The following is a 17,349-nucleotide window of genomic DNA, read 5'->3' as shown; positions in this document are numbered from 1 at the left end:
AGGTGCAAATATAAGGTGCAAAAATAATGAGATATGTATCACATACTACTATTATCAGCAGCCTTGGATGCAATCTGGCCCTGCAGCACCCGGCTGTCTCATTTATATTGGAGCTATAGATTCTAAAGCCATGAAAGTCACTCTGCATGATTTATTATTGGTCTATGTAACATCATACTAATGATGATAGTGAAATCAAAGGAATAATAGCTTTATTGGCACACGCCTAATGCTCATTGATAATGCAAACAAATTATGGGCTAGCACAGGGGTCTCCAAACTATGGCCCTACAGGTGTTGAGGACCTGCAAGTGCCATGAGGCCTTGCAAGACTCTGACAGCCACAGGCAAGACTCCGAGAGGCAGAAGCATGATGAGAGTTGTAGTACTTCAACAGCTGGAGGGACATAGTTTGGAGACCTCCAGGCTAGTATAAGGATTATGAAAGGAGATCAGAAAACCCTAAAAATTACTTAGAACCCCTAATATTATAGATATTTTAAGCAGAGGCCATAGAGAATAAAATGGCGGGCGTTGCAATTTTTATATAACACTGTACTTGAGAAGCACTTTTTTAAACTCAATTTAAAAATAAAACACACCTTAATTAATTTTTAATGCACACAAACAAGAAAAGAAATTGGGGGGGGGGGCAAAATATATAGAAGATGATGTTAAAAAATACCTGACATGTCATGCTTTAAAATTGCATATGCCTGTGGACATTCTCTCACTCTGACGTTCACGGTGAACTTCATATTTTTGGTGCAAACACCATTTACATATGCATGGTGGACTTACATATGCATTTGCATTTTTACGAGGGGACAGGGGTGCTTTAAAATTTTTAGTATTTATTTTATTTAAAACTTTTTTTATACTGTTTTTTTTTAATCAACTTTATTGCTGTCACAAGGGATGAACAACATTTTTTGAACAATTATTTTTCAGGTAACACAATAGATAAAAATATGCCTTTTTTTATCTAGTATTTATTCAAAATATTTCTGACAACATACAACTGAGTGAAAAAGTTGTAATGAAAGCATACTTCTATTATCCTATTTTCCCCATCATTTATTTCCACTTTATCTTGCAATTGTAATTACAAGAAGCTAATAACAGGTCAAATCTAGGTACTTAGAAATGGGAACAGTTGTTCATTAGGCATCTTCTAATGTATAATTCTTTTTATTGTTCTGTACAGAAATGAAACAGCTGAATATATTTTTTATTATTATAAAATAGTGGTTTGAATAATAACATCTGTTTGTAACTGCCAAATATCTGTCAGTTTGTTTCATTGCTCAAAAGTGTTTTTATATTTTTTACTATTCCCATCAATCAAACCTTCCTAACAGGGGCGGACTGACAACTCATGGGGCCCCCGGGCAATAGGGGATCATGGGGCCCCTGTGTTCTTGCCCAAACTCAAAAAAGCCTATGAAAAAGGTACCAGGGACCTCTCATGGGGCCCCCTACTGACCCCGGGCCCTCGGGCAGTGCCCGAGTTTCCAAATGGTCAGTCCGCCCCTGCTTCCTAATTATTTAGGGGTTCAATTACTAAAACCAGAGAGAGTGCAAAATCTGGTGCAACTGTGCATGGTAGCCAATCAGCTTCTAACTTCAGCTTGTTCAGTTAAGCTTTGACAAAAAACAAACCTGGAAGCTCATTGGTTTCTCTGCAGAGCTTCACCAGATTTTGCACTCTCCAGTTTTGGTAAATCAACCCAAAAGACATTCTTTAAATGCCTCTTCTCACATATCTGTCCAGGGAACTGTTGCCTGTGGAAATGATAATGGCTTTGTATTTTTGTTGTTATTTACAGTGGAATGCAGTGATAATCTGTACACACAAAGGAGTGGAACAATATCAAGTGCAGATTATCCTAATTCGTACCCCAAGAGCTCTGATTGTCTGTATAGAATTGAGCTAGAGGAAGGATTTGTGGTCAATCTTCAATTTGATGATAGTTTTGATATTGAAGACCACCCAGAAGTGTCTTGTCCTTATGACTACCTAAAGGTACAACATTATTTCTTTATTGCATGCATGATTCCATCAAGGCAATAGCCTTTACTGCCCAAATGGTTACCAGATTCAGTATGTAGTATGCATGGATGAACTCAATTAGGAATTCTTTGGATTTTTTAAATACAATTTGGTTATACTGCTGCTGTCAGGGATCTCGGCAGCACACAGGTATGTGCATGCGCAGAACACCGATGCGCATTAGCCGGCGAGCACCGGGGGGCAATCGTGACGGTGGCCGCACATGCGCACTCGCGATTGCGGACGCGTGCCTGGCACCAATGAGAGCACAGGGCGCACTATTTAAACCAGTTCTGTGCATCTCCAAATTGCCGTATGGTCTTGTTCCTGTGTTCCTGATTGCTCCTGTATATTTGATTGCTTTGTTGCCGACTCAGCCTGATCCTGATCCTGTTGTCCTCTCCTGCTCTGACCTTTGGCTCGTCCTGACTATTCTCTGTCTGATCCTGATTGTCTTACCTCCTGTTGCTGAACCCGGCCCGTGACCTGTTTATTCTTTTGCCTGCCGCTCTGTACTGTCTGCTCTGCTGTTACCAACCTGTCTGACTACGTTAATACCTCTTCACATCTGGCTCTCACCTGCCACCCGCCATTGGCGGCTACCTCCATCAGGGGCTCTGGTGAACCAGCAGACTGAGGCTTAGACTCCGCGCCCTGAGGAATTCCGGCCTGTGGGTCACTAGAGGCTACCGCCAGTCGGCTCCTGACAGAACCATACGGCCATGACTGAGCCAGGAAGAGGCCCCTCACCTCTGGACGAGATGCCAACACCTGGCGGCACTTACGCAAGCTGTGAAAACACTTCAAGATGGGTACACACATCTGGAGGGACGTATTCAGACCCTAACCACACCAACAGCCACGCTATCAGCCACGGCTAGTCCGCCCCCGGCCCGGGGCTCCGCAGAATCCTCCGCCGGAGCAGTGTTCACCATTCCTCCATCGGAACCTCGAGTACCAATGCCCGAGCATTTTAATGGGGATCAGAAGAAGTTCAGGGCCTTCCAGAATTCCTGCCTGCTATATTTTGACCTCCAACCCCGAACCTTTTCTTTAGAATCCGTAAAAGTGGGGTTCGTTACATCCTTGTTGCAGAGGGAACCCCAAGGCTGGGCCCACCGTTTGATGGAGGATCATCATTCGCATTTGGACTCTGTTTTGTCATTTTTCAAAGCGATGGCACAACTTTATGACGACCCGCAACGACCCGCTTCTGCTGAGGCGACTCTGCATACCCTGTAACAAGGCCGCCGGGCAGCGGAGGATTATGAGGCCGAATTCAGGCGCTGGAGCGGGGACACACAGTGGAACGATGCAGTCCTGCGTCACCAATTTCGTTTGGGCCTGTCTGACCCACTGAAGAACGAGCTGGCCAGAGTGGGCATACCCGACACATTGGAGGATTTGATTAGCCTGGCCATCCAAATCGACCGCAGGCTGCGGGAGCGTTGGCAAGAAAGGGCCAATCCTAGTTCCAGACCAACATGGGTGTTACCTCGGGTCCCGCTCCAGCCTACTTTTCCAGTTGGGAATTGAGGTCAGGAGGTGGCTGATGGGCCTGAACAGATGCAGATTGGATTGATGCAGCCCTCTCTGACTTTTGAAGAATGCCAGAGGCGTCGGCTGAATAATTTATGTCTGTACTGTGGAGCGGCTGGCCATATAGTACGCTCTTGCCCTGAAAAAATGAGTAAGTGTGCATCTGTCGCTTCCGCTGTGTCTCCTACTTGCCTGAACAACGCAACTCACCTAGCTGTGCCTATTTCTTTCCAGCTCCCCGGAAGAACCGTACCAGTGACGGCCATTATTGATTGAGCCTGTAGCTGCTTTATTGACCTTGGCTTTGCAGCTCATCAACAGATTCCCTTGCAGACCAAAGAGAGGGGCCTGAATATTTTCTTGGCTGACGGGGCTCAGATAAAGTCCGGGTTGGTAGACCAAGAGACCCCTCCGATCCACACTACAGTAGCTGGGCACCATCAGGAACTCCTCCCCCTGGACACCATCGCGTCTCCTCTTTTTTCAGTTATCCTGGGGCTTCCTTGGCTACAAGCCCATGACCCTCACATTAACTGGAAGACAGGAGCAATTCAGTTCATGTCACCTTATTGCCAGGAACACTGTTGCCTCAGGACACCAGTAGCCACTCAGTCCCTATGCTGTGTGACCACTGACGAAGAATTGGCCTACCACTCCTATCTTGACGTTTTTAGCCCATGGGGAGCAGACATCCTTCCCCCGCATCGGGCATATGACTGTCTAATTGATCTCCTTCCAGGTTCGGAGATCCCTTTTGGCCAAATTTTCCCCCTATCAGAGCGGAAGTTGGGGGCACTGAAAGAGTACATCAATGAGAGCCTCCAAAAGGGATTCATCCGCTCGTCCACATCACCAGCGTGTGCCGGAATCTTTTTCGTGGAAAAGAAAGATCAGTCGCTGAGACGCTGTGTTGACTACCGGGAGCTGAACAAGGTTACAGTCAAGAACCGCTCCCCTCTCCCCTTAGTTCCTGAATTATTCCAGAGATTAAAGGTGGCATCTATTTTTACAAAGCTGGATCTCAGGGGTGCCTATAACTTGGTCCGTATACGCGAAGGGGATGAGTGGAAGACAGCCTTTCGCACCCGATTCGGGCATTTTGAGTACCTGGTTATGCCATTCGGGTTGTGCGATGCCCCGGCCACTTTCCAACACTTCATAAATTACATTTTCAAAGATTATCTGGATATCTTCGTGGTAGTTTATCTTGACGATATTCTGATTTTTTCCCCATCCTTGGAGACACATTGAGGTCACGTCAGGAACGTGCTGGAGCGGCTTCGCCAGCACGGACTTTATGCCAAGCAGAGAAGTGCAGCTTCGAGCAATACAGTATCCAGTTCCAGGGGCAAATCATCTCCGTCTTGGGAATTGCCATGGATCCCCAGAAAATCTCCGCAATTCTGGAATGGCCAGTACCCGCAGATAAAAGAGGCATTCAGTGGTTTATTGGTTTTGCAAACTTTTATCGAAAATTCATTAAGAATTTCTCAGGCCTAGTTTCTCCTATCACCCAACTTACAAAATCGGGGGTACGTTTTCATTGGACACCAGAGGCGCAGGTTGCTTTCGAGACCCTGAAAAAGTTGTTCACGGCAGCCCCCATCTTAGGTCACCCGGATGCATCCCTGCCATGCATTTTGGAGGTAGACGCATCCGAAAACGCAGTAGGAGCTGTCCTGTCACAAAGAAAAGGCGTAAAAGAAACTCCTAAACCTGATACCATTTTGCCAGCGGGTAACTTTCTGCTATTACAGTCAGAACTCCTGTCAAAGTTACAAGCTGCATCTATAGGGGCCCCCAATCCATCTGGAGTCTCGGTACAAAACAGAGAAGGATTGCTATGGAAGGGGGAACAGATCGTGATTCCTGAAGAAGCTCGAACCCTGGTCTTGGGCTACTGTCATGACCACCCATTGCAGGAGACTTCAGAATAGGTAAAACATTAGAGCTGATCCAACGCACATTTTGGTGGCTGAGTATGGCCAAGGACTGTGAAATTTACATCAAGACCTGTGCCATCTGTAACAGGAATAAGTCTAGGCGGAGTAAAGCCTGGGGCCTACTACGACCCTTACCGGTACCTGACAGACCATGGAGTATGGTCTTCATAGATTTTATTGTGGAACTACCACCTTCACAAAGCCACACCGCAATATTTGTGGTGGTTGACCACTTATCCAATATGGCTCACTTTCTGCCGCTCAGGAATACACCCTCCGCTCCCGAGACCGCACAGCTCTTCATTAAAGAAGTAGTAAGGCTCCATGGAGTTCATAGGAACATAGTATCAGATCGGGGAGTCCAATTTACGTCACAATTTTGGAGGGCCCTGTGCGAAATGTTGGAGATTCAGCTGTCATCTTCCTCGGCATACCACCCGCAAACAAATGGGCAGACGGAGCGGACCAACCAGACATTGGAGCAGTACCTCAGGTGTTATACCTCTTTTTTTCAGGACGATTGGCTGGCACTCCTGCCCCTAGCAGAATTCGCCTATAATAATGCAAACCATTCCGCCACCAAGCAGTCTCCATTTTACGCCACTTATGGGTTCCATCCCACTTTCCTACCGGATCTGATTCCCGAAAACTCAATGCTGGCAGCACAAGATGCCTTAAATTTTTTCACATCCAACAACAAGTTACTACAGGAAGCAGTGACAAAGACCCAGGAGGATAACAAAAGGGCATTTGATAAAAGAAGAAAGTGGGAATTGGTCATACACCCAGGAGATCAGGTTTGGTTGGCAAAGACCAATCTAAAGATGGCATGCCCATCAAAGAAGTTGGCACCCAAATTCGTGGGCCCTTTTCCGGTGAAACGGCAGATCAACGAAGTAGCCTTTGAATTGGCACTGCCCAAATCTTTCCGGATACACCCAGTGTTCCACGTATCCCTGTTGAAGTCTGCAACTCCAGATCCTTTCCCAGATCACAGATCAAGACCTCCATTAGCCCTAGACATTGATGGAGAGGAGGAGTTTGAAGTGGAGGCAATCTTGGATTGCAGGAAGAGAGGAGGTCGGATACAATACCTCATTAAATGAAAAGGCTATGGCCCAGAGGAAAATTCATGGGAACCAGTCCAAAACGTCCACGCTCCCAGATTGATCCAAGAGTTTTGTCGCAACCACCCACAAAGGAGAGGTCAGTTGGGCATCCGGAGGCTGCCCGTAGGGGGGGTAATTTTAGGGATCTCGGCAGCACACAGGTATGTGCATGCGCAGAACGCCAATGCGCATTAGCTGGCAAGCACTGGGACTTGGGCAATCATGGCGGCCGCGCATGCACACTCACGATTGCGGATGCGCGCCTGGCACCAATGAGAGCACAGGGCGCACTATTTAAACCAGCCCCATGCATCTCCAAATTGCTGTATGGTCTTGTTCCTGTGTTCCTGATTGCTCCTGTATATTTGATTGCTTTGTTGCCAACCCAGCCTGATCCTGATCCTGTTGTCCTCTACTGCTCTGACCTTTGGCTCGTCCTGACTATTCTCTGCCTGATCCTGATTGTCTTACCTCCTGTTGCTGAACCCGGCCCGTGACCTGTTTATTCTTTTGCCTGCCGCTCTGTACTGTCTGCTCCGCTGTTACCAACCCGGCCTGTCTGACTACGTTAATACCCTCTTCACATCTGGCTCTCACCTGCCACCCACCATTGGTGGCTACTTCTACCACAGCTGGTTGTACTCGGGGTTCGCGACCTGGTATCAGGCTGCTTCAAGTCCATCTCCACCATCAGGGGCTCTGGTGAACCAGCAGACTGAGGCTTAGACTCTGTGCCCTGAGCAATTCTGGCCTGTGGGTCGCTAGAGGCTACCGCCAGTCGGCTCCTGACAGCTGCCTTCAGGAGGTCAGGAAGAACTGGACACTAGCAAACAAAAACGTTGTTGGTCAGCCAGGTATAACAATTTCACTGTCATTATGCTTCAATTTTGTTGCTAGTGTCTTACAAGGAAGGACATAATTTCTCTTTGGAGAAAAACATACCCTTTTTTACTAGATGCCTTTTTTTCAGCAAAATATTTTATTTTGATGACTCAAGAAAGTTGTTCTCCTGCTGAAAGCTTTACACAGCTTTCTGTATTGGCTAGTCCTTATAATTTCCTTGAAGGCCATATCCACACGCTGTTGCACTGCAAATTGTGGGACTTGCCTGCATTGTGACCCCCGAGAATCGGGGGCGTCACACTCCCCAGACACTTACTGTACTTGTTTCTTAGCCATAAAGTGCTTACAGGCTTTGCTTACCTCTGGTGTGACCTTGTCCCTGATGACTACTTTATGCTTATGGACCAGATGATCAATTACTGGAACATGGCATTTATCACTGGGTTCTGCATATTGCACTCTCCATTATCCTAGTACTGTGTTTGTTCGGCACAGAGTGTGAGCATATGATATTACATTTTTGAGACAATATAATGAGAAACAATCACAACACAATAGGTCCATTTCCAGTGGGTGTATGCTATTCACATGTGGCAATTCCAGTGCTCCACCACCATATTGTAGTGCAACATTTAAAATCCCGAACACAAAGGGAGTTCATTTAACATCTCATTCATTTAATTCAAGATATGGGGCAGCCTGCAGTGTCCTGATGCTGATTGCTTTGACTAGCCTTGACAGTCTGCACCTTTGAGTCTTCCCTTGCTCCATCTGATACAGCTCCCAGCTCTGCATTATTCAGGGAGAATTTCCTACAGCTATGGTAGATATTATGAACAAAATCACAGTCATGATAGCTGAATCAGAACACAGTGATTGTAAGCTTATTTACTGTCTATGCTTTCTCCTCAAAAGTCTGTCTCTTACATTCCTGCAGCTGTAGCAGCCTCTGAGCACTCAACTGAGGATGCTTTATCGGAATTGGAGTCCCCTGCACCTGTTTTGAATGAACTTGTGCCTGAGGAGCCTCAGTCTGCTGATATAGCTCCCAAACATAAAAATACCATATTGGTACTGATGCAGTACACCCACATTTAAAACTGGAACAATGTGTAATTTATTTGCTAAAGCTGGTTCACTCAGAATCTTGTGCAGCTGTGCATGGTAGCCAATCAGCTTCTAACCTCAGCTTGTTCAATTAAGCTTTAGCAATAAAACCTGTAAGCTGATTGGTTTCTATGTATAAGTGCACAAGATTCTGAGTGAACCAGCTTTAGTAAATAAACCCTTATGTGTCTGATTTTACTCCTGTTACTAGTCTAGAATCCCTTAAATGTCCTAAAATTGCCTTTCCAGTACTACTAGAAGTTGTTTTGTATGATGATTGGACTACTGACAAACTATTTCTCTTATGAATTCCCAAAAGAATCCACCAGGTTCTCTATGGGCACTCAATACAACTAATTTGTAGTCCTTCTATTTGATCTGCCTTCCGCACACTACGTTTTCACCAAAGTACTAGTCCCTGTTTTAGCCTTCTTGCACTCCCAGGACATTCCCATAGCAGCATATATTGATGACCTCCTGAGAGAACATTGAAACAGACTCTGTCAGACAATGTGCAATTAATTGTTCAGACTCTACAAAGGTTTGGTTGGATTCTGAATTTTAATAACTCAACTCCCTAACCAACACATTTCTCGGAGTATCCAGATTTCGCTCTGGATACTGCTTAGTCCAGAGTTTTTCTTCCTCATGACGAATTCCAGACTTCTCACTCCAAGATCTGGCACTACAATCCAGGAGCCATCTGACTCCTCAGTCATGGGCTTAATGCTAGTCTCATTCAAAGCAGTCATATTTGCCCAATTCAACTCCAGACTATCACAAATCAATATTTGTGTGATACAAGAAAGTGCAGTCTCCCTGGCCTAGTGGTTCAAGAATCCAGCTCTTGAGTCAAGGAAATCTTTTCTTCCACAGTTCTAAAAGAGTCCAGGACATTCCCATATTCTGTAGCCCCGAGCAATCTGATTATCCTTACAAGGCTACACCCTTTGACTAATAGATTATCTAATCATAACACAGACCAACATCGCTACTGCAGTAGTCTACATCAATCACCAGGAAGACAACAGAAGTCTCTGTGGAAAGATAGGTGGAAAGAATTATGTCTTGGGTACTCCCCGATCCAGCCTTGTCCACCATTTATATTTCAGGCCTACAAAATATGGAGTCAGACTTCCTTAGCCATCTGTCCCTAGACCAGGGGGACTGGTCTCTTAGAGGTATTTTAGGACTTCTGCCACAGGTGGTAGACATCAAATGTGGATCTCCTGGCCTTAATATTCAACAACAAATTGACTTTGTGTCCAGATTCTTCTTATTATTATACAGGATTTCTATAGTGCCAACAGTTTGCGCAGTGCTTTACAATGTGACAGATGCAGAGTTCTTCTGGCAGTAGCAGTAGATTCTCTAGTGATTATGTGGGATCAGTACAATCTGTTCTACACCTGTCCTCCTCCAAAACACCTGTCCCAGCTTTTCCACAGACTAGAGGTAGAGGGCATTCCAGACATTCTCATGGCATCATTTTGGCCCAGGAGAATTCAGTACTACAATCCCACCAGAAATCAGATGCTCTGTGGGCTTCTAAAGATTGTTCAGGGCTCACGTCCCAAGGTCTGTTTTCCCCCCCAAGTTCACCATTGCTGATTTTGACAAAGCCCAGTTCCTAAGAGACAGGGACTTTTCTAATCTTGTAAATTTCATGCTTTAAAAAGCCAGAAAATACACCTCATGGGATTGAGTCTGGCTTTTATTCTATCCAGTCTAGGTCATCATTTGGTCCTGAGTATTATTATGGGGAAATTTTGGCTCTTGCCATCTTGTTGCAGAAGCTGCTTGCCATTCATTCCTTGATAAGAAACCATATTACAAGGTGTCAGCTATATAGTCCAACCTGTACAATTTCTAGTGACTCAGTAGGTTCTCAACATAGTTTTGTTGATATTTAAAAAAATAAAACTTTTAAACTTATAAGGGATATCCCCCCTGTTGACTCACATATAGAGTTGTTTTTCTAATTGCCATGAACCATAAGAGGTGTGTCTCTGAACTGACGGCATTGTGTTGTAAAGAACCCTTTCTATTTCTACACAAAGACAAAGATGTGTTGTGACCTAGAGCCTATTTTCTCTCTAAGGTTGTTTCTTCATTTAACCTTAAACATGATATTGTTCTTCCATGCCTTTGTCCAACCCTACTAAATCCAAAAGAAATCTCTTTACTGTTTGGATGTAGTTCATGCTTATCTTTTTATCTTCCCTGAGGGTTCCCATATAGGACAACTAGTTTCTCGTTCCATCATCTCTCAGTGGCTTTGAGAGCTCATTATACAAGTCTACAGGTGTACACATAAGGTTCTGATCTTTCTTATCAAGGTACACTCTACAAGATCACTAAGTGCTTCTTGGACCTTTCAGCATTAGGTGTCTGTTTCTAAGATTTGCAAAGCCACCACCTTTTCTTTTCTTTATGTGCTCTCAAAATTTTACCAGGTGGATGTTCAGGATTCAGATAATGCAAGCTGTGGGCATAGGGTGCCCCAAACAGCTATTTGAGCTTCAGCCTGTCTCCAGGTAGTTTCAAAGTTATTATGTGAGCTGTAAGCATATTTATTGTTGTTCTGTTGCTCACCCCTCAGTTGTACTGATTTTGGATTTCCCAATTGTTTATGATTTTCTTTTGATCCTGTGTTCCCTTTAAAGTGGTGGTAAACTGCAGGAAATAATTTTTTTAAAAAAGTTCCCTGCAAGGTAATGTCATAATGTGCTAGTATACATTGCAGGCTTCATCTGTGTTCCTTCCGGGTTCGTTGTCTTAAAATAATGAAGTCCACACAGAAACAGTTCATAGGACAAATCTGTTGTCTTATATCAATAATGGAGGACGTATGACCAGTGTATATTTATATATGTACTATTCGCGCAGCAACCAATAGTCCTTTTCCAGAGAGATGCATTTATTCGGATAAAGATATTTGTTACAGATGACAGAAATCCAGATGAATATTTGTAAAGATTACAACGAACAACAGCTCTCAAAGTCCCATTCAAGATACTTTATATCAAGCATAGAGATACTACACCATCCAGCATATGTCCAATCTATAATATGCAACTAGGTAGCTTCTATGAAACCTGTATTCTATCCCACATATCATGACCTGTGCTCTGCTATCTTTGTATTCCATCCTGTGTTCTGTGTCCTGTGTTAATATACACATTTTCCCCATTCAGTACAATGGCAAGCAGTCTGATTGGCCACTTTTAGTAGCATGTTTGATCTTATGTGTCTAGACCTAGAAACTTCCCCTGACTCTCCATATATTTACCCAAAAACAGGTTAACCCAACACAACAAAGGTAAGGTAATTACCCCCTGCATACATTAACATAGTAAGGTGTCCTTTTGGTGTGAAAAGTGGTCTTATCACTGGCCTGTCAGTATGTGTTTCAATGTCTTCAATATATATATTACACACAATATACTACATTCGTGAGCTCCGGCCGTCTGACAGGCTGAACCGCGATGACATCACTACTGCGCATACGTGCAGAAGTCCTGGGCCACAGCACACAGCTCTGAAGGAACGGCACGGGTATGCCGTTCCTTCAGAGTGCATGCACCAGCCTTAATAAAGAGAGAATATCTCCTAAACGGTGCACATTTAGGAGATAGTCAATTTACCTACAGTTAAGTTTTATTATAAGTTTAGCTGTAGGTAAAATTAAACAAAACTAGTTTACTACCACTTTAGGAATTAAAAAGATTTTTGTACCCACAGTAAAGTCAGGTTCTTAGATTTCTTTAAGGGTCACAAGTCCCACCCTCTGTGTTTGTTATCTATTCTTTTCAACAAAACTGAAGGTTCATGGCAGTGGGAGGGATTATATGAGGCTAGTTAATGGTCTTTTTGTTTGCCAGTCTCTAATTCCTCCTAAAAGCAGCAGTATTTTATTCATTTCAGATCCTGTGTCCCTTAATGAATACAGAGATTATACTGTGAGCACACAAATCCCATTATTACCACAAATTTTACCAAAAATTCAGGGGATTTCAGCAATATTTTACTATTTTGGTGAAATGCATTGGAGTCAATGGGGAAGGTGAAGTTTACCTGTTTCTTTTGGTACTTTTTAATGGTTGCAACAGGCTTTAAATAGCTCCTGAATGTTATGGAAGCCATTATCAATAACCTGGCCATAAATGTCCCATATCAGCTGCTTTATTTTACCTATTTTAACAGATGAAAAAAAATAAAATATTTAAAGTATCTGTGCACACTTAACTATGAAATAAGCAATTAAAGGAAAAAGCATAAATACAAATAATACTAAATGAAATAAACGAATCCAAAAATATACCCAAGTCCCCAACTTAAAAAAATGCCAAAAAATTAATAAATAATCAGTTAAATCATGTTTGCCAAACTCTTTCTTCTGTCCTTGTAGTATGTGCAGTAAATGGGTCAACCTGTTGTTGCACCAAAAGAGTAATCAATAAATGCATTTCTGACATTAAATTATAGAAGAAAATTAAATTGCTCAGAACTGCTAAATTTGCTGAAAAATAGCCAAATCTACAAATGGGAATCAACATACTATTATAATTTGGAGTCAAATTGGGATTTAAAGGAATAGCTAAAAGTTCTTGTTAGCTGTTATGAAGATCTGTAGCTATGGAATATCACCAGCAATCTCTTGACATCTCTCCCCTTTCTTTATCCTGATGCTGTACCTGGCAGTGTGCTGGAAGAGTCCCTACTTAAGTAAAAAAAAGTCCAGCATGTATTCCTTATCTAGGCACATCCTATATCTAATCAACACAGTTAAACTAATAAAAAATCATTTTGCCATTCTTTGACTTATGTCTGACTAGATCAAAGCTGGAAAAAAAGAATTTGGTCCAATTTGTGGAGATAAATCACCAGGAAGAATAGAAACTGGGAGTAACAGTGTTCAGATCTTGTTTCACAGTGATGGTTCTGGGGAAAATGGAGGATGGAAGTTATCTTACACAGTCACAGGTAAGACTCCTTAAACTTAGCTGATGTGTCAGCTCTGGAGAGTTTATGAAGTTGAGTATTTTTGTTGCTATATCAAGTATCCAAGTATCTGTGAATGAAATATGTAATATGTGCATACTGTATATTCATCACAACCTGTAAGTATGAACAGATAGTTATTGACGACGGTTGGCAAAAAGGGAAGGAATCACCAAATCATTGGAACTTGTCATTTTAGGTGTTGCATGCCCTGAACTTCAGGAACCCGTGAATGGGAAGATTGAACCTTCTCAAACAAAGTACACTTTTAAAGACCAAGCTGTGATTACATGTAATCCTGGATATCAGGTTCTAAGGGTGAGTAGTATTTATTAAAGCCTTTATTTAAATAATCCAGTAAAATAGTGGTGGCCTACCAGGGAGATTTTCACTTATGCACTGCCCTAGTGATTATCACCATCACTGGGACTGGAAGTGAAGGTAATCTCCCCAGTATAAATGCAGATAACAGTAAACAACTGACACAGGTTCTAACCTTTTTCTAAAGAAAAGATACAACAATAAAACACCGTCTGAAGTTGTATGCCATGTTCACTCAAAACCAAATTTGGCTGTTTCTCCACTTATTACCTTTTAATAATCAGAAGATATTGGCCATGCTCCCAGACTAAGGGGGGTATTTACTAAAACTGGAAAGGAGAATGTTGCCAGCACACCGAGGATCACCAATATGGGTCCAAAAGTGTTAATGAATGATCACATAGTTACATAAAAGCGTGTGACACACAGCATCTGGTGCAGCTGTATATGGTAACCAATCAGCATCTAACTTCAGCTTGTTCAATTCGGCTTTGACAATAAAACCTGGACGCTAATTGGTTACTATGCACAGATGTACCAGAATCTGTGTGTACCAGTTTTAGTAAATCTCCCCCTAAATGTCTTAATAAATGTAACTGTTGTGTTTATTGAATGTAGCATATAAAGGGAGTTACCAGCACTTATTTATTACATAGAAATGTATAACTCTTTAATACATTTGTTGACTCTTTTGCCAATAGAGGATTAGGATTCAGACTATATTTCTGAGTTCAAATTGAATTAGGCAGTTTTGTAAAAGTTTGCTTATTTCTTCCTTGTAAATAATACTGAGATTGAACAATCATGTATTAACAGTCATACTAACGATGTATTTATCTCTTGTGTGTATGAGTCAGTTTATTCAGGAGTCAGAACTACTTGAAGTGTTACTAAACCCCAGACCCTGCATTCACTATATCTGATCTCCCACAGTAAACAGAAGATGGAAGTGGCATTATTTTAGTAAATATAACCTGCTAAATACCTTTTCTCATCAGCAGTTAGAGCAGTCTTGTGACTTCTATCAGTGTCCAGCAGAGCACTGGTTAAAGCTTGTAGGAGGAGTTTTCTTTCTGCTCTAGGAGGATGCCAAACCCCTGACCTCTGTCTGGACAGTGCTGATTGGCCCTGTGCTGATCACATGCACTGTCCCAAGAAAAAAAAACCTCTCTAACAATACACACCAAACTGAGCAAGTGCAGAATGGCTACAAGTTCAGTCTGTCTTATCAGGAGATAAGATGTGGACATTTGAACAAGAGGAGGAGCAGAGAATAAAGAATCAAATGGCCTTTTTACACAATGCAGAGGAATAACCCCTTAGGTTCCACAGTGAGTATAACAAGCATGCTTTACTGCATATACTGACTGATTTTACTGTTGTGGGTTTAGTAACACTTTAAACCTCATACACATGAGAATATCAGACAAATGATCGTCTGTTTTTTTTGCATGCTAGTCTTGAAAACGAAAGGGGTTACTAAAGTTACACAAATTCTTGTACAACAGAACACAACTTCAATAGTGATATAATGTGTTGTACTGTATTGTAATGTATTCTTTTGTTTCCGAGTCTGCAAGGTCTTGGTCACCCAAATTTTTTATGAATACTGTACTGATTAAACGAAAATTGTTAGTTCTGGTATCGTACTAGAAAAATTTTGGTGTTTGTCCCATCAGATAATTTCACATGAATTGTTGTGATCGGCTCTTGAAAGCTGTGTATTAACGATCAGATTATCAGATGATCGCACAGAAAGTGGTATTTCTCATCGTGTGTACTAGGCTTTACTCAGCAAAACATTTTCAGTTTCAGGATGCTAAATGTTGTCATTCTCACCTAGGACAATGTTGAGATGGAGAGTTTCCAGATTGAGTGCAGGAAAGATGGAACATGGAGTAACCAGGTCCCAAGATGCCAAAGTAAGAGACCACAGATTCTGCATATATTCATGAATGCTTTTAACACCTTTTCAAAACTGGACAGCTTGTGGTAATTCTATGCAGCACAGAGATGATATCCTAGATTATATAATCATATTTGCATTCTAATTTATTGTGTCATCCATAGCAACCAATTAGATCCATAGATACTTTTCCTTCTCTAGCATTAAAAATTGACTTACCTTCTGGCCTGGCTGTATGGTCTGCTGACACAATTTATTGGAGTGCTACATTTGTATACTCTTTATTTTGTTGTCTTTTGTGCCTTTTATTTTCTTTTACTGTCTAAAAGAAAATCCTTTAAAGTTGTACTCTGGTGGTGGGTTTTCTGCATGTATCCTGTTTGCATGAATTTTAATTTCCCTTTCCTCTTTTGTCTCTTTCTTTCTACAATCTACAATTTCCCTCTTACTCCCCCTGTTCTTACAAAACTGCAGAGATGGATATCAGGATGAGCTGAAGACTGGAATAAGAACAAGCTGCGGCTGGCCTATTATTATATGCTCCAATATCTCAGAACACTTTGTACACCTCTTATAGTAACAGCACAAGACAAACGTGTGTGTGTGGCACAACAAGCTACCAAAGGATTTTTTCAATAAGAGTGTGGCCCTGCTAAAAATGGCCAGCTCCTGCTTCAATTTCAGCCTGTTGCTCTCATTAAGTACTCACAGCACATTTGCCAGAGGAAGCAATTATTATTACATAGCCTGGATGGCCTGTCTGCTGACTGACTGTCCTAATAAAGTGTCATTTGCATATCCCCAGCATGATTTTTAATAGTTAAACAGCTTTCCTTCTGAAAAAGAGTGAAATATTTATATCCAAGCACCTTGACAATAACCTAGTCTTTGGAAATACTATATGTGTGTTCAAGACAATTTGAAGCGCTTTTGGACAAACAATATTTAATAACACGGAGACAGTATTGGTGTGCGGTAAATGTGGGTTATTTCCACACACTTTTGCTCTTGGTACAGACTGTTTTTTTAAGTTACAATATTATCATTGTTAATATTATGATTTTTAGAATATTTTACTCTATTTATACAATATACACGCTCCACGTTGCACATTTTTGTTTGTATTTATCAGTAATTTCAGATATTTCTATAGATCTCACATGTGTTCAAATAAAATAATGCATATACAAGTTAAAAAGAATAGCCTGTGTGAAGTGCATCTTTTATCAATGATTAGTAAATGCTACTCACTGTAAAATGTTAACATTATTGCTATAACATATTTATAAACCATAATTATTAATATAACTACAAGAAAATGTCCTGTATCTGAAGCTTGTTTCTGTTGAAAACAAGAATGTTATTCCTTTTCCTTTACTGGGTACTAATTACATTGCACGAACTGCTGGTCTACAAATCATTTGTAGGAAGGAGTTTTAGGTAATCCGCATAAAGTCAACCAGCTCTTAAAGCAGTTGTAAAGGCTATTAATTTTTATTAAGATAATAAACATGGTTTACTTAC

At 41.9% G+C, this 17,349-nt stretch overlaps 1 protein-coding gene across 3 annotated transcripts in view; it reads left to right on the top strand.

The window, feature by feature from the left end:
* MASP1 (MBL associated serine protease 1) overlaps positions 1 to 17,349 on the top strand; it is a 119,049-nt gene that overhangs the window by 52,782 nt on the left and 48,918 nt on the right. For all 3 annotated transcript variants that reach the window (XM_089680133.1, XM_089680132.1, XM_089680131.1), the window contains exons 5-8: positions 1,830 to 2,026; positions 13,433 to 13,580; positions 13,798 to 13,916; positions 15,763 to 15,841. In XM_089680133.1, the coding sequence (XP_089536259.1) occupies positions 1,830 to 2,026; positions 13,433 to 13,580; positions 13,798 to 13,916; positions 15,763 to 15,841 (543 nt within the window). The remainder of the gene's footprint in view (positions 1 to 1,829; positions 2,027 to 13,432; positions 13,581 to 13,797; positions 13,917 to 15,762; positions 15,842 to 17,349) is intronic.

The sequence above is a fragment of the Staurois parvus genome, unplaced genomic scaffold (assembly GCF_062004578.1).
Source record: "Staurois parvus isolate SC_StPar_1 unplaced genomic scaffold, SC_StPar_1.0 ptg000235l, whole genome shotgun sequence".
In the NCBI taxonomy this organism is placed as follows: domain Eukaryota; kingdom Metazoa; phylum Chordata; class Amphibia; order Anura; family Ranidae; genus Staurois; species Staurois parvus.
This window is presented reverse-complemented; position numbering and strand designations above follow the sequence as displayed.